The 23515-nt window shown below is 47.8% G+C and overlaps 2 protein-coding genes and 1 long non-coding RNA gene across 4 annotated transcripts in view; 2 read left to right on the top strand and 1 right to left on the bottom strand.

The window, feature by feature from the left end:
- Positions 1-23515, bottom strand: part of LOC109370150 (uncharacterized) — a 32825-nt gene that overhangs the window by 2302 nt on the left and 7008 nt on the right. Inside the window, exon 2 of the long non-coding RNA XR_014886582.1 lies at positions 7741-7870. This is a non-coding gene — a long non-coding RNA (uncharacterized LOC109370150). The remainder of the gene's footprint in view (positions 1-7740; positions 7871-23515) is intronic.
- Positions 9340-11564, top strand: LOC146543352 (uncharacterized). Of its 2 annotated transcripts, XM_085236776.1 has the most exons (4): positions 9340-9496; positions 9583-9612; positions 10390-10527; positions 11007-11564. In XM_085236776.1, exons 1-4 carry the CDS (start codon positions 9353-9355, stop codon positions 11103-11105), a joined length of 411 nt encoding a protein of 136 aa, XP_085092902.1. In that variant the 5' UTR covers positions 9340-9352; the 3' UTR covers positions 11106-11564. The 2 variants fall into 2 exon arrangements, with proteins under 2 accessions (XP_085092902.1, XP_085092901.1); XM_085236775.1 differs by lacking the exon at positions 11007-11564 and having other exon boundaries at positions 10390-10962.
- Positions 18658-20389, top strand: LOC146543353 (uncharacterized). The gene is made up of 4 exons (XM_085236778.1): positions 18658-18812; positions 18904-18927; positions 19356-19514; positions 19747-20389. Exons 1-4 carry the CDS (start codon positions 18684-18686, stop codon positions 19846-19848), a joined length of 414 nt encoding a protein of 137 aa, XP_085092904.1. The 5' UTR covers positions 18658-18683; the 3' UTR covers positions 19849-20389.

The raw sequence follows: 23515 nt of genomic DNA on the forward strand, positions 1-23515 counted from the left end.
TGCCCCAATCAGAGGGCTCCAGATCCAAAATAAGAGCAAAAACATACAAGAGCTGTTTAAGAACAAATAAACCTCAGTTCAGCTCTTCCTACGTTACTGTAACAAGTGAGAGAACAAGTAGTTCTATTTTGTTTTTCTTAGAACCAATTAAGATATCAAAGTTGGACAGTATGGCTGTTGTACCTCATAACCCTATGCTCTGCTGTAGTTACATAAAGCAGATGAGATGTTTGTTGTAACAACTTCTGGTTTAGGGGACACATTTACAGCTTAGGCCCAAAAGAATCCTGTCAGTGAATGAAAGCAAGAGATGATCTCTCTTAATGCTGAGGTCAGTAAGCAATTCAGCTGAAGCAAATTATGATATACTCTCAGACTGGGAGTAAAGCATCAACTTCCTTGTATAAATACAAGCATACACTGTAATGACCTTTGTGCTTTCATAACATTTGTTCGCCTTGGGTTTGAATAATGGAGAATAGAGATATCATGATTTGGGTTGTGGCTAATGGCCACACCTCTTGGATAAAGAAATGAGAAAGCCAATCTCTTAGAATATGTGAAAATGCCACCTTACAATACATTAGTTCAAAGGATAGCTTAAATTAATCTTTTGAAACAGATTTGGGGTGAAGGAGTCACAGGAGCATGGCAGTTTCATACCATCTGTTAAACTACCCAGCTTCTCTTTCCCTTCTCCATCAGCCCATGAGCAAATCACAGGAGGGGGAACAGAGAGCCGGAGGCAGATCACTTAGCAACAGTACTGCATGTGCAGGCAATGATGCTGTGCTGTGACTATGAAGCCACAGATCATACGTACTGGTGACTCAATGATGTGTTGATCTCATTATTTAAAAAAGGACCAGGTTCCTTTGGTGGTTCTAATACAACACAGAGAAACAAAGCACTTCACTTCCCCTGCCTAGGCAAGCATGGGGAAGGCCCCACGGCTGCTTTTGGCCATCAATCAGTGAATGATGTGACCTTGTCAGCAGCAGCAGCCTGGCAGAGCATGGCAGTGAGCTTTCTGCTCTTCTTTCTTCTGTAATAATCCTTTCTGCCCCTCTGTTTCTGAGACAGATGCCATCTGCCGTCAGAGCTCAGCAGACACACAGTGCTGGGACTGAGCCAACGTCGGGGAAAGCAGAAGTCAAGGAGCTGCAGAAAAGGCTGCTGAGAGCACAGCGGAAATGCCATTTGTGTGACATGTTACTATCTCACACATTTATTAATGAGTTCATACACTTAAGTTGCACTGAAATGGAACAAGAACCCATCGCATTTTTGTTGCAGACAAACAAGCTGTTTACTGGGGCTTTTGTGTTGTTCCTCCACATGCCGTGAGCATGTGCCAGCTGCTTATTTACATTGGTTTAATGAAAAGATGGACAGGGTCATGTAAGCTTTGTAATAGCAAGGTCAAGGATTCAGGAAACTGTTCTAAACTGAAGACATGTGAGATAGGAATATTTAAGGCTGAGCCCAAATTTGGCAGGGGCTATAAGAGCATCAGTGCAGAGTCCACTTGAGCCATATAGAAAGAACAGATCTGTGTCACTGATGTAACAGCAAAAAAAAAAAAAAAAAAAAAGGCTGACAAATAATAAATCTTTTATTACCATTTGGAATCGTATCTCACAGTGGAATTAAATACAACATATGGTCTAATGAAATAAACACAAGAGAAATGAATCCTCATCTGAAGTGACTGTAGAGTTCTGAGGAACCTCAGAGTCATGCTCTCACCTGCTCCTGTTTCTTGGGCTTCAGCTACTACCTAAATTATTCCATGGGATGTTGCGTATTCACACCCATTGCTGGTGATTTCCTTAGGAAGGGAATTAGCCACGCAGTATCAGGTTGACAGAGCCGAGTTTAAAAGTCATGGATATAGAATCAAAACGAGGAAGTTGGTTAGTGAAATGAAAAATGAATAAAATGAACAGGAAAAAGGAAAAAAACACCAACTCTTTTCATGTGCTCTCAATGAAAGGAAAACAGAAACAATGAGCAGGCAAACCCTGGGCACAGGCCTTTTCCTAGGTGGCACTGAGGGTTTCTGTTTTCAATTGCCTGCACAAATATGTGACAACACAGTGAGGTGGCCATCGATGCTGATCCACTTTTATGCCCACAAGCAGGAACATGCCTGAGAAACCTATTTCTCAGTGCCCCAGCTAGGGAATAACAGCCTGACAGCCACACAGCGGAGACTGAAATCTCTCCCCTTTCTTTGTCCTTGAGTGACATGAGTCTGGCTGACTGATTTTTAGCCCTGTGCCATTCCCATCAGCACACCTTCAGGTTGGGGTTGGCCCCTCGTGCCGCTCGGATGGTGCTTAGTGATGGATGTGGTCTGCATAGGACTGCCTCCATGGCTCTGTGGGACAAACACTCTGAGTCAGAGAGAAAAAAATTGCTGGTTGTTTGAAATGTGTGGCAGATTAATGGGCCCACTTTTGTTTAACAATTGCACAGCGACTCTTAGCAGTGAGGTTCCTCTCAGCTGATTCAGATAGGTCAGGGTTCCAAAGGATGTGATTAAACTCCTGGAAAGGGTCTTGCAGCTACTGGGAAATCACGGTGTGATGTGTGGGACACTTTGTTGCACATGGTCAGGGTTCTCCATCTACCAACTCTCAATGTTTTTGTCAGCAGGGCACTGCAGTCCACGCAGAACATCCTGCTGGAAACATCCTGCCTGCAGCCAGAGCAGCCCCGCTCCTGCTAAGAAGGTAAAATGTGTCCCCAGGTGACACATTTGGCTTTGCTATCCCACAGGGTCTTCTGTTTTCACTTTCATCCCTGGTTTTGACCAGCTACAAAACAAAGGAGTGGTGGGACCATGGAGATTTGGACCCCAGGCTAAGAGAAAGACATTGAGGCGCTGGAGTTTGTCCAAAGAATGGGCAATGCAGCTGTGATGGGTCTGGAGCACACATCCTATGGGGGGCAGCTGAGGGAACTGGGGTGGTTCTGTCTGGAGAAGAGAGGGCTCAGTGGAGACCTCACTGCTCCCTACAACTCCTGAAAGGAGGTGGTGGTGAGGGGGGGTCAGCCTCTGCTCCCAGATAACAGTGATAAGATGAGAGGGAGGGCCCCAAGCTGCACATGGGGAGGGTCTGGTTGGAAATTGGAAATACTTTATTCTTCAAAGAGCGGTCAGCACTGGCACAGCTGCCCACGGAGTGGGGATGTCACTTTGCTGGAGGTGCTCCAGAGCCGTGGGGATGTGGCACTGGGGAACGTGGTCAGTGGGCACGGTGGGCTTGGTTGAGTTTGGGGATCTGAGAGGTCTTCTCCAGCCTGAATGGTTCTATGATTTCCCCAGTATAACTCATGATGCTTTTCAATTAGCCACCTGAATTAGAACAATGTAATTCCTATTTCCCAGCAGACAGAGAAGAGAAAACATTAAAGCAAAATGAATGTTCACTGTACATTGGCCAGTTCACAAGGCTGGAAATTATAGTTAAGCCTCCATTAATTGAATAAACCCAGGGAAATACACATCAGAAGAACGCTGTCCTTCTCTGAATGTTACCTGTAGGTAAGTCGGCTGCCTATGAGAAATTGATTTTGATTTTGCTATGTAGTTCTGTGAAAAAAATGGATGAAGAGTAAACATCATCTGTGATTCAGCTTGAAAGGTGATTTCTTCCATAATTTAGCTCTGAACTATTTAAGAAAAGAACAGTAAAAGAACAAAAGTAAGTAACACCTGTTAAAGACAGCATTTCCTTTAAGGACTGAACTCCCAGACCGTGGCCTTTCCTGCAGCTGCTGCTGAACTTGGTTCCCTGCATGGGGATGCACTAGAGCAGTGCTGGGTGTCCTGGAATGCGTCAGCAGCCCCCACACAGCCTCAGGTGCTGAATCCCACTGGCTTTATCAAATGTGATGATCTCCCGTAATGCACTTCTGAAAGTTGCACCTTTCCCCCATTTTTTCTGCTGCCTGTTATTTGCTGTTGCTAAAAGACTTACCAACATGTATTTTCCACACTGATTGAGTGGTTACCTTAACACTGTCAGACAAATTAGTGACTTCTAAGAATAGAACTCAGGAAAGAAGTTGCTTAGTAAGATTGAAAACACAAAAAAGGTCTTTTTTTTTTCTTTTCTTTTTGAAGTCTCCATGACCTTATGTAGCACAGCTCACCCAGCTCCTGATCGTGCCAGAGAAATGTGGCTCTGCAGGGTGTTGTGCTCAGGACTTTTGTTTTACTTGATAAAACCTCAGACTTAGATAGGAAGAAGCTGCCCGAAAGGACTGTTAAGGATGCAAAACAACCCTGATGGTCATCAGACTCTCATCATCAATTTGGACTGTTCTGCATTTATTATGTAAAATCTCCTTTTTTTTTTTTCTTTTTCTTTTTTTTTCTTTTTTTTTTTTTTTTTGGTACAAAAATTGACCTTCTCTGCCAGATCTGGCTCTGGAGCTTCGTTGAGTTGTGCCTGTGGGCCCATCCTAGTGATGGGTTCATTTTGTTCCCCAGCACTATGGGCACTGTCTCACATTCCCACAGTGCCAACACAGCCATCTCAAGCTCACAACATGGGAGTATCCATAAGCTCAAGACCTCGCTGTGCTTTCTGCATCCAGCTACTACCATAGCACAAGAAAATGATCCAATCTGACAAAATAAAAATAACCAACATGAAAAGCAGAGGCAGCAAATGAGTTCCTCTAGTGACTGCTGAGCTGATGGCAAAATGCCATCAGGGCTGCGTGGGAGCAGAGCCCCATGAGCAGCACCTGCCCACCATGGGCTCCTCTCAAGACTGGGATCAAGAGGGATCGCAGTGGGGAATCCGTGGGGCATTGGGAGTTCCTCACCAACCTGTTAATACATCAGCCTGGGTGTGAATGATCTACTGCATCGAATTGCATCAGACCAGCAGCTATGGCTGAGGTATGACAGCCACAGGAGCACGGCTAGAACCTTCCATAGGGCCCGGAATTCGTCCGCTCCATCATAGCGCTGTGTTCTGTAGATTAGATCTCATAAGGGTAATGCTAAGAGCTGAGAAGCACTTGCTATCTGTCCCTGTGGTTTTTATGACGATGCACCTGCAAACCTTCCATAGAAGGCTGGAAATGAGATCTATGCAATATAAATCAGTATTCTGACACATATATTTCTGTTTCTCTGTTATTCATATGGGAATTTGGCTGATGAAGCATAGTTAACAGAATTATTTAATTAATTGAGATCACCCAATAGCCAGTTTTGACGGCTCCAGGAGGAAATTCACGTTGGTAAACACATGCACATTTGGAAATAAACCATTGGAAGAAGAGTAATCCAACTGGAGTTACTGAGCACAGGGGATACCTTCCCTCTTGGAGAAGCTCACTTCAGAAAGTGAGCACTCCACAAATCTATTACATCTTCAGCTCAGCTTTGTGAGCAGCTGAATGTGGGGAACTCAATCTCTCAGAAGATCTGTGCCGCATGCATGTGGTCTGTCAGCAGCCCATTGATTCATCTGCATATTGCCATCATGTTTCCAGTAACCCATCGCTGAGGAGGAAAGCAAACACCTTCCTACATGGTGGCTTGTCATGGACAGTAATGACAGCAGGGGAAAGCTCAGCTGGGCCTTGGGTTATGTACTGAATCATTAGGGGATTGTTCTGCATTTACCGATAGCATAAGATTAGTTCAATTTGCCAATTTCAGAGAAATTAGCTTCATCTTGATAACATGAAATTCAGTTTGGCCACCACTGACCGCACATAAATCCTCCTCTGCACCACTCTCTGATATACATCAATAGCAAAGATTTGCCACAGGTTCCCAGTTTCCAACACTGATTTTGTAGAGCAGACCTGTAGACTTGTACACTGTTTTGTAAAGAATCTGTGTTTTCATGCACCTCTGGAGTTTGCCTACCAGCTGAATGCTCACTGTTTCACAAAATATGGCTTTAACTGCCAAAATCGTGCATCTCATGGGCCAACCTACAAGGGGCATTTGTAGACGACCATCTGTACACTGGCACCATAGCCACTGTATCTGGGTTATGTTTCTGAGGCTCATCCTTTAACACCAACACACAGCTGTTCTTACTCATCTGCTGCAGAAATTTGAAAAGATTCTGTCAGACAGGATGTATGTAGGAGATCTGGTCAACAAAGTTTTCAACAAAGTTGAGAAACAAACAAACAAAAACAAACAAACAAACACCATCATAAAATGTTTAGATAAGGTAGCCACCATAGGGTCTGCAGGGCGTGATGGCGCTCTGCCCTTCCCAGTCTCCTTGCAGATGAAGGAGAGGAGCAATGGGGATCGTGGCGGTGCTCACATGTCTGCACTGCCTGGGGATGTGTGCTTCAGAAGTCAGTGGCAGCCTGGGGCTGAAGGATAGCTTCTTACCAAATGGAGAGAATCCACTGTGTAGGTTTTCACAGGAATGTGTCCCACCCTCAGGGTTAATTTAAAAAGAATAGCATGGACCATTTGTATCATAAACCTGGCTGGTCCTTCTTAGACTCGGGTTTGATATGATCTTATGAAATGTGAGAAAAACTGGGAATTGCAGGCGGCTGAAACCAGCGAGGTGCCATGGAAAGACAAGGCTCCATGTGCAGTGCTTACAGAGCAAAGCGATCAGAACAAAACAATACAGAGCGGTCAGGCAGCAGCAAAGGGTCACAAAGGGTCACCAGCAGCACTGGCCTGTGGGTTTTGGTGTGTGTGCCTCTTGTGTTTGGTGGTGGTGTTTTGTTGTCGGGGCTTTGTTCCGTGTTTTTGTAATCTTTCACACTATAAATAGGCACCGTACCCGAGATGCACACACAGCTCTCTGCTATGACAGCAACTTCTTCTGTCCCACACATCCCTGGAAACGCCCCCGGGGTGTGAAGCCCTTCCCTGATGGAGCCCTTCCCTGATGAAGCACTTCCTTCACAGCCGTAATGTTGGCTCCAGACGCTGTTTTTCCACCCATATCAGCCCAGCTACATGCTTACTCTAACAATCTAGACGGAATCCAACAAAATAATCACCAAACTCACAGTCCCGACGTTTACCTCAGAGGGTCCCCCAGAGTGCAGCACTGGCTGATGTTTTTTCTGGCCAGCATCTCGACAGTACGACAGTGTGAGTAACTGTCTCGTGCTGTGCTCTGCATCACTTGCTGCATCTTGGGCATTTTATTAGTAGATTTGATATCCCCATGGGTTTTCCTCCTGGAGCACTCTTTGAGCTCCTCACAGTCCCTCTCTCAGCTCAGCCTCCAGCCTAAAGAATGCCCAAAACATCAAACATCTCATCCCAAAATATGCATGACCATGACAGCTGCACTAAAAATCTTGGGAATTACCAAGGAGGTGTCACTGTTCAGGGCGGAAATATGGAAGAAATTATTGAGCCGGGCTAACAGATCAATAAAATGACGAGGAAACAGTTGCTCACAGCTGGAAACTACCCCTTAGGTGGAACCCTACAGATATGGGGGAGTGGTGAAGTGGATGGAAGAAAGTGCACTGATGCTCTGAATTGATAATACGTTAACCTGAGAGACGTTCTTTCTACTTTTCCCTCTAACTTTACATTTTAAGCAGACACAGCATTGCCTACAAAGCTCATCCTCGTGCAACCATCCCCATGCTACAGCAGGCAGAATGCAAGTTGCTCCAAGAGGGCTGACATTTCAGGAGATAAACATAATGAAATTAATGAAACACATCCTAGGAACGAGAGAAAAAAAGCGCAAAACTTACGTGTGCATTCAGCACATCAGTAATGCAGACGCTGACCCAAGGGGAGCACTGGTTTCCAAAGCCTGCAAGGTGCCCAGGATCCTGCTTGCAGGCTGAGGGAGCTTTGCACTGTGGTTCATCCAGAGTAGAGCTGAAACAAGCAGGAGTGAAACAGATCAAAATAAAGTATAATGTCTGGGAAAGCTGTTTGCTCTCTGGAGGTGGGTTAGTGGGAAAATATTTATTGAAAGTTTGCCCAACGCTACGTCCATAAGAAAACAATGGGAAAAAAAACAAAACCTCACTGTTTGGTACCTATTTAAGTATAATTGCTCAGAAGAGCAGACTTGCAGCAATTGCCCATTAGCTTGGAAAGCCATGCCAAGCCCCTGCTGCAGGACTGCTCCATCTTGTCCCGATTTAAGTTAGCAGTACCAGACAAAAGGGCAAAGCACATTCCCAGAAGAGAAAGCTGTGGATGGTGCTTTAAATAAAACATGGAAATAAAACACAGCACACAGCTGCTTGGTGCCCAGAGCCACGTGTAGCCCAAAAGAGGAGCAGCTCTTTACCAGGAGTGCTGTGTCCACATCAGACCCTGCTGTGCAGCCCACCTAGGGACAGCTGCTCCACGAAGGTCATGTTATGCTCACAGTCCAGCAGACTTCTGAATCATTGTTTATCAAATTCCTCCACTGCTGTTATTAATTAGCTTGTCCAGTGCACCAGCAGCTCTGCCCACATTAAAAGAGATCTGCCTGCTGCTCTCCTGCAGTTTGGGGACAGCTGCCTGCCTGGCTGGAGGGGCACTCAGCGCTGACTGTGGGTCTGGATGGGACGGCACATGGCAGGAGGGACTGGAGCTGGAGGCTCAGGTAACCATCTTTCCTACTGCACACTTTCCCTGCTGCTGTTCCACCCAGAGAGCCACGATGCTGTGCCAAAGCTCAGTGTTGCTGGCTGTGGGCAGCCCAACGTGACCCAGGTTGCACATGTGCTCCTGAACCTGAGATGTTCCAAGTGTATTCCAGACTTCATTCGTTCATTCATTCGTTCATTCATTCATTCATTCATTCATTCAGACTTCACTCACGGAATACCGTGTAGAAACTGTGCAGAATAATTGCAGCAGTTTTAAGAGAAATGTTCAAGATTGTAAACCTTACAGTGTTGAGGATCTCCACCCCAGGCTTCTGGGGGAGTCTGTCCAGTTTCTTTCTTCCTTCAAACTTTTAGAAGTGCTGAGGAATTAACATAGAACAAGATGTCGTTCTCTACTGTCTGTCTCTGTGCATATCTGTCTATGATCCACAAACAGATCCCCTCCTAACTCCACACACGCTTGCACTTTCTTGCACCACTTACTCCACTTAGACCTTATCTGCATTAAGGGGCTGGAAGCACAGAGTGCAAAGGGGTATCTACAAGGTTGCCCTTGGTGTAGAAAATACGTAGACTCTTAATCATTTGAAAAAACCAGCAGATTCCATTCTTCAGGTAAATCTTCCCCGCCTCCCCTTCAGCATGAGCATGTTTGTGGTGAGATATTAATCATTTCCTCCTGCCAGCAGTGTGTATATAAGAGGAACCCAGGGCAGAGCACACACAGCTCACACCGAAGCACAGCTCCACGATGCTGGCCCAGCTCACTGTTCTGCTTGCCCTCGGGGTGCTGTGCAGCCCTGCACCCACCAGCACACCCCTCCACTGCTCCACAGTGTACTCCATCATTGAAGAAGTTCAGAGTGACGTGAAGAACAAAAGAGTGACCGTAGCAGTAAGTTCCTCTCGGTGCCTTGCACCTGGCTGCCTGCTGTCCCAGGGTTTGTTCCAAGGTTGCTAACTGCATTTTCTCTCCACCAGGATTTGTCCTCGGTGCCCAGGGACATTGAGGTAAGAAACCACATTTCTTCTCTTTGCACTGGTTGCCGCCTCAGCTCCCAGATTTCCTTTCTGCTTCACAACTTACATAGCACTACATTTGCTCCAGAAATATGGGGAAAGGTATTACAAGAGCTCACAGAGAGATGCTGCTGCTGTGGCATCCCAGCTACTCTATGCAGGCAGCGATCTCACCGGGGCACAGTCTCCTCGCTGTAGCCCCAGAATGCAGTTTTATCTCATAACTACTACTGGGGCTACACCCCACACGGACCCATGGCTGTGCTCTCCCACAGCCCCATGGAAAAAGGCATTTCCATGGAGATGAGCAGCACAAGTGAGAGGGAGGAGCCCATCTCCTGTAGGAAGAGAGCAGGAGGCAAAGAGCATCAGTGCCTCCTGCCTTTGGGGGGGAAAGCTACAAGCACCCACCAGCAGCAATTGTTATGTGCATTCCACCAGGATAATTCCAATGAGTTTTCAGCAGAGATAAGACAGCACAGAAATAGGATGGCTCCTCCCTTCCCTTGAGGAGCATTTCCCCCATTGGACCCCTGCAGGGCTGCCTGTCTATAGCATGCTTCCAAACCAATGCTATACATTTTATCACCATTTTCTAAATTTGATGTCCAGTAAATTGCTGAATAGAAAATTGAGAGTTGTGCTTGGAAATCCCGTAGGTTATTGTTTTGGATGGGTATATCTGAATTCCTGGGATACAGAGCACTGTGCACGTGGTCCTGATGTATCACACAGCTGTTGAAAATAATTGTATGCTTGCTCTTTCAGGATAAAAACTGCATGCGCAACAACCTGAAAATATTCATGGAGTCCTTGAAAGCAAACCACACAGAGAATAGAAAAGCCATCTACCAGCTGAGCATAGTTCACAAGTGTGAACACCTCTTGAAAGTAGTCTCCTCCCAGGTAAGCCTGGTCTCGTGCTGCTCAGCTGCACACATCTGTGAGCGCTCTCCAGGATCAGCTCTGCAGGGACACGATGCCTGGATGGGCACAGCTCTGCCTGCTGCAAGCACCAGACATCTCATGTCATATATATAATTGATAAGAAGGGTACAAGTAGGCATTATAACCTCATCTGATAATTTGTAAGATGGCTAGGAGTGCCCGCTTTCTACCTTGAACACTACGCTCTTCCATGTGCTGCTGCTTTCATTGCTGTAATCTCGACTGCAAGAAACATAACGATGTGAAAACCAATCAGATCCGGGCAGCAGTGGCAGCAGAGATCCATCTCAGGATGTGCACTGTGGCCGTGCCCAGCGCTCCGAGTGGAACCAGCACAGCCACAGCCCTGGGGCACAGGGAGCTGCCCCGAGGAGCACACAGCTCTAAGTGACAGCCATACCCACGGCACTAAGCTGTGCTCTCCGTTTGTTTTTCAGGCTCCTGATAAGATATGTAGAACTGCAGAAGTATCAGGGGACAAATTCTTGCAGATATTCACAGACTTCTTGGACAACCTCTCAGAAACTCTAGAATGAACCTGAAGAGAAGGACTGCACCAAACCCAGGAAGAAACAGAGAACCGTAACTCTACAGCAACCGAAAATGTGATTCTACTATTAACTTATTCTCAGGAATATTTATATTTATAGACAGATGTGTACATATATATATGTAGAAGTGTGTGTGTTTTTATATATTTATATAAATTATGTTAAGAGAGTCCTCTCTAATGGCTGAAACACACTGCTCAGTCAAAAGTAGTAAGATGGCTAGGAGGCTGGTGCATAGATGAATGGACGGAAGGATGGACAGACAGATGGATGGACAGAAGGATGGATGGACAGATGGACAGTGTGTGTGTTTTTATATATTTATATAAATTATGTTAAGAGAGTCCTCTCTAATGACTGAAACACACTGCTCAGTCAAAAGACTGAAATATTTTAAAAGAGATTTAAGTATTTTATACGCTCATACTAGTTTAACTCATGTCATATCAGTCCGTAATGAAAAATGTTATTTATTTTTATTTATTTATTTATTTATTTTTCTTAACGGATACTTTGAAATAAAATATTTATTGTGACAATGATGTACTTACATTGGTTCTCTGGGGTACTGCTGTGTGTAGGTGTGTGGGGGATGCAGTTCCCTTCCCCCTTCCCTTATCAGTGCCCAGGCACATCTGTGGGGTTTGGTGTTGCTCAAAGCTGGCCAAAGATGCCCTGTGGGGTAGGGACAAGGACAGGGATGGGGACAAGGATGGGAACAGGGCCAGGAATGGGGACAGGAATAGGGAAAGGGATGAGGAAGGGGATGGGGATGGGGATGTGAATGGGGTCAGGAGTGGAGACAGGGATGGGGACAGGTACAGGGACAGGTGCTGCTGGGGCCCAAGCTGGCCCATGGCTTCACCTTCCTCCTGGCCCCAGGAGCAGCCTTGGGCAGAAGGTTCCACCTCCATCCTGAGCCCTATCCGTGCTCCCAGCCTGGCATTCTGATATAAATTACTTTGATGAATAATAACTTGAACCTCTGCCAGATTTATTTTTGACTAAGAAGTATGATGTCACCCAAATGTAACCAAATTCTGAACAATGCAAACACAAACACTTCTCAGTCAATCCCAGTTGCTTTCCCTTGGTCGTCCCAGCTGACTGGAGGAGTTTCCCACATCCCCTATGAGCTGACTTATTGAACTGAATGAGGCAATACTTGTTTTCCAAATTGTTTAGGTATCCATGGCTATGGGAGGCACTTGGAAAATGAGTACACTTGTAAATCTATGTCCGAGTTAATATTTAATAAAATTATGTTCAAGAGGAATGTAACTGCCCAGGCTGGACTGTAGGGATGCATGGCATGTGTCGCACATATTGACACAACCATTACTCAGCATTTGTACCCCTTTATGAAAGTAAAGGAATCTTTCCAGAAATAAATCTTCCAGAATTCAGTGCTTTTTCTCTCCAAGGGGTGTTTTCAGAGATGAAAACACACACAGCACAGCACCAGGTGGGATAGACACACGGATGCTGCGGTGTCCAACTGTGCCCCCTGGCAGCTCCCCCAGCAGCCCAGGGCACTGCAGCAGGCAGGGGTCACTGGGAGGACAGAACCTGCTGGCAGCTCCCCAAAGCCATCAAACCGCAGCCACCTCAGAGCAGTCAAATACAGAACGCAGTGCACAAAACGCCCAAAAGGTGTTGGCTCCTCATGGACAGCTCTGTGCAGTGGCCCCAGACAGACGGATGAACAGATGGATGGACAGGAGGGTGGATGGACAGACAGATAGATGGATGGACAGGCGGATGGATGGACAGATGAACAGACAGAAGGTTGGACAGAGGGGATGGGTGGATGGATGGATGGATGGATGGATGGATGGATGGATGGATGGATGGATGGGTGGATGGATGGGTGGATGGATGGACATACGAATGGATGCATGGACAGACTGATGGACAAACTGTTGGATAGACTGGTACATAGATGAATGGACGAAGGATGGACAGACGGATGGACAGAAGGATGGATGGACATACGGATGGATGGACAAACAGATGGACTGGACAGATGTTTTCCCACAGCAACCCAGCAAAGCCCCACAGACACCTGCACAGGGTGTGCACTGCATTCCCACCAGAGCTGGATGGCTGACACTGAGCCATGGACCTCTTCCCTAAAGCAGTGAAACAGGGAGCGAAAGCCTGGCTGCACCCTATGGATTAAACAGCACAATCTCTGGTCCTCAGTGATCTCATTGGCGCTACAAATATCTCAGCAGTAACAAGAATCACCCCAAAGAGACTCCTGCTGCTACCGAGTGTCGGTGGTTTGAATTAGCAATGAAGCATTTAATTTTTCACGTGCATTATTTTAAATCCTCCCTGAATATTTTACACTCTAATTCATCCTTCAGATAAATGGAAAGTTGTGTGTTCACAGGCGTATGAAAACAAGAAAAATTGCAATGTTTTAAGTAGGAAACATTACTCAAGCTCAGCATTCCCAGCACAGCAGTCCAGGAAATTCTGAGAAGCACAAAAGGGAAAAGTGAAACATTAATAACCGAAGTCAGCACCAAGCTGGCTCCAGATAGACATAAGCTGAGTGTTGCCCAAGCAGCAGACAGCTGGAGCAGCACCTATAGGATAGACCCAGACCCATGGCTGTGATGCTCTCAGGATGCAGCCCCTTCTCCCCACCACCCCAATATGCCTCAGCCCTGAGAAAAGCTCAGCTCTACCAGCATTTCCAGAGCCCTGCCCTCAGCTCCCATCCCACGCCAGCTCATCAATAACCCAAATATTGCTAAGACCATCGGCAGACTGATGTGCAAACAGAGGTGCAGGGGCTGCCCAGCCTCAGGCAGACGGCACACTCATGTCGCTGGCGTGGCTTCACCGATGCGTGGAGCACTGATGCCACACTGCTGCCTCACTGCTGTAACACTGCTGATAAGAATCTTGCATCATCAAGCTCAGTGAAGCGCACCTGCCTTCAGACTTTGCCTCCTGAGGGCAGCTGAGACCTGCTCGCATGGGAAGGAGAACTTTGCTGTGAAATTGTTGTTGCGTTTCATACATCCCCAGCAGGAAAGGTGGGAGCCTGTTCTGTACAGTGGAAGGGACTTGTGAGATCATGATGCAGCAGTGCAGGTCGCTTGCAAGGAGCACACTCAGCTTTGGGAGGCTGCTGCTCATGTGATAAGAGAGGAGATCCTCACAGTAACATCTGCTCTGGTCTCACAGGACCAGACCCAGTCGTGACCCCAAGGCTGTGCCATGCGTCCTGGTGCCCAGGATGCCACTTCCCATTGCAGCCTGGATCACATCCGCATCATACAGAGCAGTGTTGACCCAACTCCCTGCTGGAGGATCCCTGGGGCAGAGCTGTCCCTCTGCTCCATCCCTTCTCCCCTCCTGCTCTGGATGAAGTCTCAGCCTGAAAGAAGGGACAGTGCCTCAGGGGTGGCATCACTCTCCTGCCACAGCCAGGTGCTGCCACAGCCAGGTGAAGGCAGCTCGACTCCATCAATTTGCAGTCAGCTGCTAAATCTGGATTCATATCCTTCAAGAGAAATTCCCCTTTTTCTTTTCATGAAGGATTTGGTGGATTACTCATTCTCGCTTATTATTTTGTTCCTATTTTATCTTCATCTTTTATTAGTCACTTGTCAGAATTCATAAATTATTTACATTTTCTGCCAAATGTTATCCTGCTTTCACACAATGGTGTTTGGAATACAGTCCTTTTCTCAATAATACGTGGTATTTTTGCAACTGAGAAATTAATTGTCCCTTCCTGCCAGCCCACTCTCAGAGCCAAATGTGAGATGGTCGGTGGGTGGTGCAGCACACCCAAAAGTAGCATTACAAATTGTTTGGGTCATCTGCAGGGTTTCAGACAGTGCCTTCTCCGGCTGTGAATCATTGCTGTTAAACACTGCCTGGCTGCTCGCCTGTGCTCCAGCCAAAGGCTCTGTACACGTCTGAGAGCAGCAGCAGGACTGCAGGAGGTGAGGCTGCTCCCAAGGAGCACAGGAGTTCCCAGGGAGCTGGGGCAGCATGGAGCTGAGCCTGGAGCTGTGCGCCAGCCCGCTGCCACTGGGGCTGGGCAGGCACATGGGATGCTTGTGATATCTCCGTTTTTGGAATTCAACACTGGTCCAGGTTGCCCAGAGAGGCAGTGCTGAGCATCCCTGCTGACAGCACAGGTCAGGTTGAGGGGCTCTGAGCACTGAGCTGTGGGTGTCCTCACTGCTCACTGTGGGGAGTGGGGCCAGATGGACTTAAGGTCCCTTCCAACCCAAACCAAGATATGAATCCATGAAACTCCAAATTTCTAATTGTGCCTGAAAGATGAGGAGCTTCGGCTCTCCAGGACAGCACTTTGAGCAAGCAGGGAAATTTCCCTTGCTTTCCCCAAAGCTGGTGAGCCACAAAAAAAGCCCATGAGTCCAAAGGCATCCAGACCTGCTACTCCCCCCTAAGAGAGGCTGCCTGGGCACAGCCCCCTAAACAAAGGCAATGCAGGCAGGGGTCCAGCAGCCAAGATGCGACAAATAAGTTGACCTTGGACTGATCTCTGAGCTCACGCCTCTGCATAACACTCTCCTGGCAGCGTAAGGGAAGGGCATGCCACTGTGACTCACAGGTATTTTTCGGAGTAATCACAGAGGAAGCCATAAAAAACAAGGGGAATACCTTTCTGTTAATGGAAAAGCCTTCCTGTGCCCAGCAGTTATCCCAAGGCTGACAGCCCTGCGCGTGGCTTCACCCGGCTGCGCTGTGCTCAGGCCTGCTTCCAGGAACAGCTCACCCTGCAGACACCAGACAGGGACCAGCAGCTGCAGCCAGAGCACGGCATGGGGAAGGAATGTCCTCGGCTGGGAGCAGGGCTGCACAGCTGCTGCAGATGCGTTGGCTGAGCATAGTCACCGGCGGCAACAATTTTACTTTCTGCTGTTTCTAAACAACATTAGAGCTCCCCTTGAGCTGCATGGGGAAGCTCGGTTTCCTTCATTCTGCAGGGGCAGACCACAGAGTTACAATGCTTTTAACTCCTTGCAGTGCTGAGACAGGAAGGTATCGATGCTGCCGTGCAAAGTGTGCTGCAAATGCTTTAAATGCATTTCAGCCTTCTACATTTGGGATGAGTGGAGATGCACGGGAGGGCCAAGCAGGGGAAGCAGGAGCCCATCACATCTGTCTGGATGTCCAGGAGTGCTGCTGTCAGCTATCAGCATGGGGAGAAGCACAACTCCTACAGGTTGCACAAGAACACATAGATAGAAGCTTGATGCAAGTGTGAGGAGGTTGATCGGAGGAGCAGCCTTAGTCAATAATGGAAATCACAGAACATCCAGAGATGGAAGGGACCCATCTGGATCACTGAGTCCAACTCCTAGTTCCACACAGGACCACCACATAAAAATCAGACTTGTTCATATTCCCTTCATATTTTGTTATTCTTTTCAGTTTCACAGTGAATTTTCTATTTGGCTTTCAGATAATGCTTAACAGGCCCAGACCCCTTTTTGCTCATTGACTGAATTCTCCATTTGGGGAGGACCCGGATGTATTAGATGGCTCTGCCCAGTGAAATCATATCAGTGAAATCACATCAGTGAAATCAGATCGGAGCCCCACGTCGCCCTCACACAATTCTGCCCGGATTTTTTGGCGGAGGTGGGGTTGGCCACAGCGCTGTTGGAACTCCCCGTGCCCTCAGAAGCATCCCACAGAAGCATCCCCGTGCTGCAGAAAGGAAAGAAAGGTCAGCTCTGATCCTGCCATGAGATGAGCAGAGTGGCCACAGCGGTTTCTGTTCTGAATGTTTGCAAATGAGTCAGCGTGTTAGAGGCCAGCCCTAGGTGTATGTACAGCAGCACACCGCAAGTTCCATCCTCCTTTCTGATGCTATCAGGTCTTTCTTTTTCCACCCTGGCTGCAATCTAAGAATGTATTTGCATGTCATTAGCTGCTATAAAAAGAATAAAGAGAACAAAGTGGGGTTCCAATCAAGCAGTTCTTTTTTTTTCCAACAGTAAAGGTCTATGCTGCCCACTCCTTTCCCTTCTGCCCTTCCTGCAGAGACTCATTTCTTCAGCCAGCTGTGAGATGAGCATCAGTTCCCACTGCCTCCACCAAGGGAAGAGATTCCACCACACCTGGCTATGATCAATGCACAGAATGTGCACTCATCCACGTGAGACCTGTGAATTCCCCTTGAAACAAACATTCTGTTTTCTCCCTGCCAACCTCAGCAGGGCTGGCCATGCACAGAGCCATAGACACCATTTCCCGAGGAGAGCAAATGGAGAAGAGGGCTGAGCCAGTGGTTCTGCTTTCCACCATGGGTGATGCACAGCCTCCGTGGACTCTCTACAATCAGAAGAGAGTTTTCTTTAAAGAAAGCAGATGAGCATCATGGGGAGGGGTGTTCCCCACTGAACGGACACAAACCCTTTGTTGGCACGAGGCAAAGCTGGCCTTCCTCTGCTCACCACCAAAGTAGCGCAGCGGCTCAGCCTCAGCTATGGGATAATGCCACTCTGCTGACTGCAGGGAAAGTGGGGAGACGTGTTAGGGGACTGCAGCAAGGCAGGAAACCAATCCATGCAGTATCAGAGTCATGTGGGCAGGGAGGACAGGCTGCTCCGCAATCCATTCCTGTTTTCAGAAGAGCTCTGCAGTCTACCAGCTTGTAAATGTGAGTGGTGGGAAGCATTAAGGAGTATTAATTAAGGGAGAAGTATAGAATCATATAACAGGTTGGGCTGGAAGAGACCTTTAAATGCCATCTCATCCAACCCTTCTGCAGTGAACAGGGACACCCACAGCTCCATCAGAGTCCCTCCAGCCTCACCTGGGACGGGGCACCACTGCCTCTCTGGACAACCTGTGCCAATGTCCAATCAAGACCCCCCCTCTTTTAGTTTGAAATCATTTCCTTTTGTGCTACCACACAGACCCTGCTAAAGAGTCTGTCCCCTTCATTCTTACAGCCCTTTTAGGTACTGAATGGTCACTCTCAGCTCTCCCTGGAGCCTTCTCTTCTCCATCTGCACAGCCCCAGCTCTCAGCCTGTCCTAAAGAGGAGGTGTTCCACCCCTTGGATCATTTCTATGGCTCTAAAAGTTTATGTCTATCCTGTGCTGAGGACTCCACATCTGGATGCAGTGCTTCAGGTGAGGTCACCCAGTGCAGAGCAGAGGGGCAATAAATGAGTGTTACTTTGAGTAATCCTAATAACACATGTACATGTAAGTACATGTAAGCGTGAAGGTCTGGGTGATGTTTAGGTCCCTTTATCTTGTACCAGTACTTTCAGCATCATAAAATTGCTTCAGCTGAAAGCAAGATGGGCTCAAACATCTGAATTGCATAGCAGCCACTGAACTTCTGGGGGAGTCTTTATTTTAGACACATGTAGTTTCCCCTGGCAGATGAGAAAGTAACAGCTTCCACACTACAGGTGACTTCTCGCCTTCAGCTTGAGCTTCTTTGTGGTGAGGTATTAATCATTTCCTCGCACGGCGCACATATAAAAGGAAGCCAGGATGCAGCCATACCCAGCCCACGAGAGGAGCACGGTGCCTCAGCACGATGCTGCTGCTGCTCTGCCTGCTGCTGTCCTGCTGGGCCCCCAGCTGCCCCAGCCCTTTGCCGCTGGTCAAGGGCTGCCCCATCAGCTCCCTCTGGAAGGAAGTCATTCAAGACGTTCAGGGACTACAGGTTCGCCTGTTCTGTTTGCTTTTTGTTGCACGCCTGAGTTTTTGTTCTGGCGGAGCATCTGCTAATGTGGTTTTTTAACAATCTCTTGCAGGGCAGCAATGAAACCGTGCCTCCGGTAAGGTCGTGTTTCAGCTCACATTGCAATGCTGCATGCCCATGGTGTGGCCATGTGCTTTTGGAGATGGAAGGAGGATCTTGCAGTTGGCAGAGCTCATCTTTTGTGCACTTGGAAGAGGTGTCCCCTGGCTACTATGCCACCAATGAGCTGTGATGGTTGCTCCTCTATGGGCTTCACTCAAGGCAAAATCTTTCCCTGAAAAATCAGTGCTCGGTTGCTGCCTTGATCAGAGCCAAGTGTAATAGCTTGCTTCCACCAGCACTGGCTCTCTTTCTTATCACAAGGCAGATCAGAGCCCCTTCTGAAGGCACTGGGGACATGGTCAGTGGGCACGGTGGGGATGGGTCTCAGCGATCTGAGAGGTCTTTTCCAACCTTAGTGATTCCATGAGGCAATACATAAAAGTCTATGCTTTTTTATTGCAGAATAACATAATTCTCATGATGGAGAAACAGGAAGAGAATGCAGTCGTCTATCTGGAAGAATTCATTAAAGCCCTGGAAAGCAGCAGAAAGAAGCAACTACAGCTTATCCACAAACTCCGGAGTATCTTTGCTGCCAGGGAGACATGCACTGGGTGGCTGGTAGGTCCAGGGTGGATTTTCTGCTCGCTGTTCTATGGGGTTTGGGTTAGTACAAATCCCAGTGTTTGTCTAGGCAACAGTAAAATGTGTGCATTGCTGAAGCTGCTTCCTGGTTTGATGCCTCCATGGTCTTGAAAAAGACAGAACGAAACAATCCACAGTCAACAAACAAAATACAACTCGCGTGTCCAAATTACATTGGTTTGACTCTTCTCCTTTGTCCGTCCCCCAGAAACATAAGTGGGAGCCAATGGAAAACTATGGCTTTTTCAAGAATTTGGAAGAATTATTAAAGTTCCTGAACATGTATGGCTTCTCGGAGGAGACAACGTAACTGCAGAGCAACCTGCCACGCCACGGAGCTCCGTGAACCTTGCTTTGCACACCCTCAATGACAAGCAAAGCTCCTAGGAGATGTTATTTATTCCTATAATTATTCATATTTATTCTATTTATTGGTAGGAACTTCAAGTTATTTATTTTTATGATGAAGAAACACAGTAGTTGTTTACTTCACTCCATTGGTGCGTGGGGAGGAGCCTGGTGCATCATTTTGTGCCACACATCGGTCACACAGTGGGGTCAGCACTTTGTTCCTGTACCTGAAGTTTCCAGATGCTTTCAGTTCAATTTTTGCATCTTTTTAGGAGAGCTGACAGCAATTTTTTGGTGAATAGTCTCCTCCAAGGATGGGACGGTTGCTTTTAAATGGTGCCAAAGTGCCTCTCTGAGCTGAAGAACATTGCTGTGCTACAAAGACAGTGACAATTGCTTTAAAATATAAGAAAAAGTGAGGTGCAAATTGCCTCTTCTCAAAGACCCAAGTGCTGCCAAGATGTATGCGTTTCGTAGAGTAAAATATTTGGGAAATTTGCATGCAGAACTCTATGAAATGTCATCAAACTCTAATGGAATCTATGCAAAATAAATCTCTTGCACAAATGTGTAACTGTCATAGTTTCTTTTGTGGTGATTTGTGGTGCTTTAAGGAATGTTTGATTGGAAAACACCGGACTGATTGCATCAGTCTCTCCTAACGGTGAGGTTCTGGCAGTTTTGGGGGCAGCTTTAGAGATGGCTGATACCTCTTGGTAGGGTCTGGACACCATGAACCACCACGTCTGTTTTCCTGTTGGGATGAAAGCAGACCCTGTGGCTGTTCCTCTGTGCACTGTGGGGCAGACAGCGACTGCAACCCCTCACCTTCCCCCCAGCTGGATGGTCTGACTTCAGGAAGATTCATCCACACAAAAGAAAGAAAACACGTGGCAAAACCCTCCTTTGGGGCAGGATGGGATGGGAGCAGCCCCAGCCCGCAGCTGCACCCACATCCTCACGGAGCATCACATGCATACCTTCCCTCCAAGGGAATTTTCCTGCTGGAATTTCTTTATTTCACAATCCCATCATCACCACCTACTGCTGCACACCTGGATAAAGATTTCCTAAGTGCTCTGCTTGAGGAAGGGCATCTCCAGCAGCAGCACTTGTGCCTACAGGATGCCCTGCAAATCGCTGCTTGCAGAAGAGACCTGGGGAATGCCACAGCCCACGGGAGGCTCTGGAGGGAGCTGACACATCTGAACAGTTTGCTGGTATTTTTAATAACTGCTGGAGAGGAGTTTCTTAAGGGCTGCTGAAGGACAGAAACAGCATCCAGAGCGTGAACAAGGGGAAAACCAAAAGGTGTCATTAGCACTGTGCATACCAAAGGTATTCCAGAATAAATCCTTAGCCAATGCTACCAAAGCACTGAGTGCTTAGAAGAAGCAACTTGGCCTGTTGGTGATCCATGTCAATGCTGCTCGTCCTGCAGGAGTGCAGCCCACTGCGTGCAGCAGTGCCAGATGAGGAATAAACACGGGCAATGGGATTGACTCCAAGCCAAGTAAGTGTTAGTCAAAACCCATGGATGCAAAAAGATGATGTGATTTTTACCATCGTGAGCAATGATGCTTGCAGCCTTCCAGTGAGGGAAGCGGTGCTTTGAGAGGGGCCACGATCCGCTGTGATGCAGGGAGCTGTGGCCAAGGGCTCCAGTCACTTCCAGGGGGACCACGGACACATCCCGACGGCACATCCCTATTGCTCGTTGAAACCCTCTCCACGTACACTGACATCCCGAGTGCCGTAACCAGGTCCCCCCAGCCGGGCTTTTCGAGCTCCCAAATCAGGCGGCTCGCCTCGCTGCGGCTGATGCATCGCAGTCGGTGCGTGCTGAGGTTTGGCAAGCGCTGCTCCTCAGGAAACAAAGCAGCAGCAATACCAGCGGTCCGCGTGCTGCTGGCGCAGGCTGCTCTCTAGGCGGCACTCCTCTCCTGCCGAAAGCCCGCAGCGTGACACGAGGGCTGGAGGGAGGGGAGGAGGGGATGCGCGATGACACGCGCGGGGCTGCAGAGGCTCAGGCTGCGGCAGAAAGGTGGAAGAGCACGGAGAGGCTGCGAAAAAGCAGAAGGGATCGTGTGCATTCCTGCCGTTCCTGCTGGGGATGCTGTTCCCTCTGTGTGCAAACACCAAATCTTAGGCGCTTGTGGTTTCGCTGTACTTCGGAGGGCTGTGAGTGCTTGCTTCCCCCATCTCGCAGTGCTCCCCACTGGCAACTACAGAAAGTCTCCAGATGGTTACAAAGGCCAACAGCTTTTCTCATCACGTTTTTGGTACAGAGCATCCTTCCATTACTAAGGACCAAGGACCACAGGGAGGTTAAGGAGCAATGGTGATTCCTGCCACAGCCAGCACACTGCACCAGCAGAGCAAGATGCAGGACCTTGTTGCATTGATAACATCTCACTGCCTCTCTCAAAGAGTTTTAACTCCCTTTGGTGATGGGCCAAGGTGGTCCTTCCAAGCAGATGAAAGAGGATGCTTCCAAATCTGGCATGAAAGCTTCAGAAAAAGGGTTTAGTGAGTGCTGATATTTGCCTAATGGTTTGGCTGAAGATGTGGGCAGCTGCCAGCAGCTCTCCCTGGGGCAAACATCCATCTAAAATGTGGGAAAGGCAAAGAAGATGCAGGTTCTGCCCTCACCTCCTGCGCCATGCCATTGCTAGGAGACTCTGAAGCTTACATCAGAGAAAGCAGAAAAACCTTTGTGGGTTTTCACATCATTCACTATACCATCTTAGCACATTTAAACATTCTCTTCAACAATTCATTTTAATCACCTCTACCCCAAGCTGCTGGACAGCCAGAGTCTGCAGAGCCTGAGTTCCTTGACTGGGAAGTGAGGGGACAGGAGCCGTTTCCTGAGCAGTTTGGGACTGAAGTTTGTGGGTTTTTTTTTAAGAGAATGACTCAGAACTGTCTTCAGCGATGGAAACCATGGCAGAACTGGTGAGCACCTCCCGTACAGCTGCTGCTGGAGAACCTTCACACAGTGCTGAAGGAGGGCAGCACCCACTCTGCAAATCAGCAGAAAGCGAGCAGCAAAGTGATGGGAAGAAAGGGAACGTGCAATTATGTGTTTTCTAGTAGGGATAATCCAAAACATATATAGACAAAGAGCTTAAAACACTATCCAGCCTCAAATTTTCTTATTACATTTAGAGCTCTCCAAAGTAAAATGTGGGCTGAACCAACAGCGAGGAATTCCCTAATCGCTTCCAGTAAAACCAACCTGCCACTCCTGCACTTCAGCAGGCATTTTATTTGAAATACTGCCTCTAAAAATCCAACAGATTTAGAGAAGGAAGGGGAACATATGGGACATATTTGGGCCAGACGCCCTGCTGGCACAGGCTGATGTGGATATTTGCAAAGCTCTGCATTGATGTGCTCCAGCTGAGAGCCTGGCTCTGTGCTAACCCTGTCCCAACAGCACTTGCCAGGCTCACTTCTGCCATTGCAAAACACCTTTCTTACGGCTCTCAGCTGAAGTCAGAGCTGCCACAGAGCAGGCAAGGAGTGGGACAGCAGGGGCTGTGCTGGCAGACATCAATGTCTCCCACTCTTCCATCTGGCAGCTCCAGTGCTGGTCACCAATAACCTCACTTTTCCCCATG

This window comes from Meleagris gallopavo, chromosome 15 (genome assembly GCF_905368555.1).
Source record: "Meleagris gallopavo chromosome 15, MGAL_WU_HG_1.1, whole genome shotgun sequence".
NCBI classification, from domain to species: Eukaryota; Metazoa; Chordata; class Aves; order Galliformes; family Phasianidae; genus Meleagris; species Meleagris gallopavo.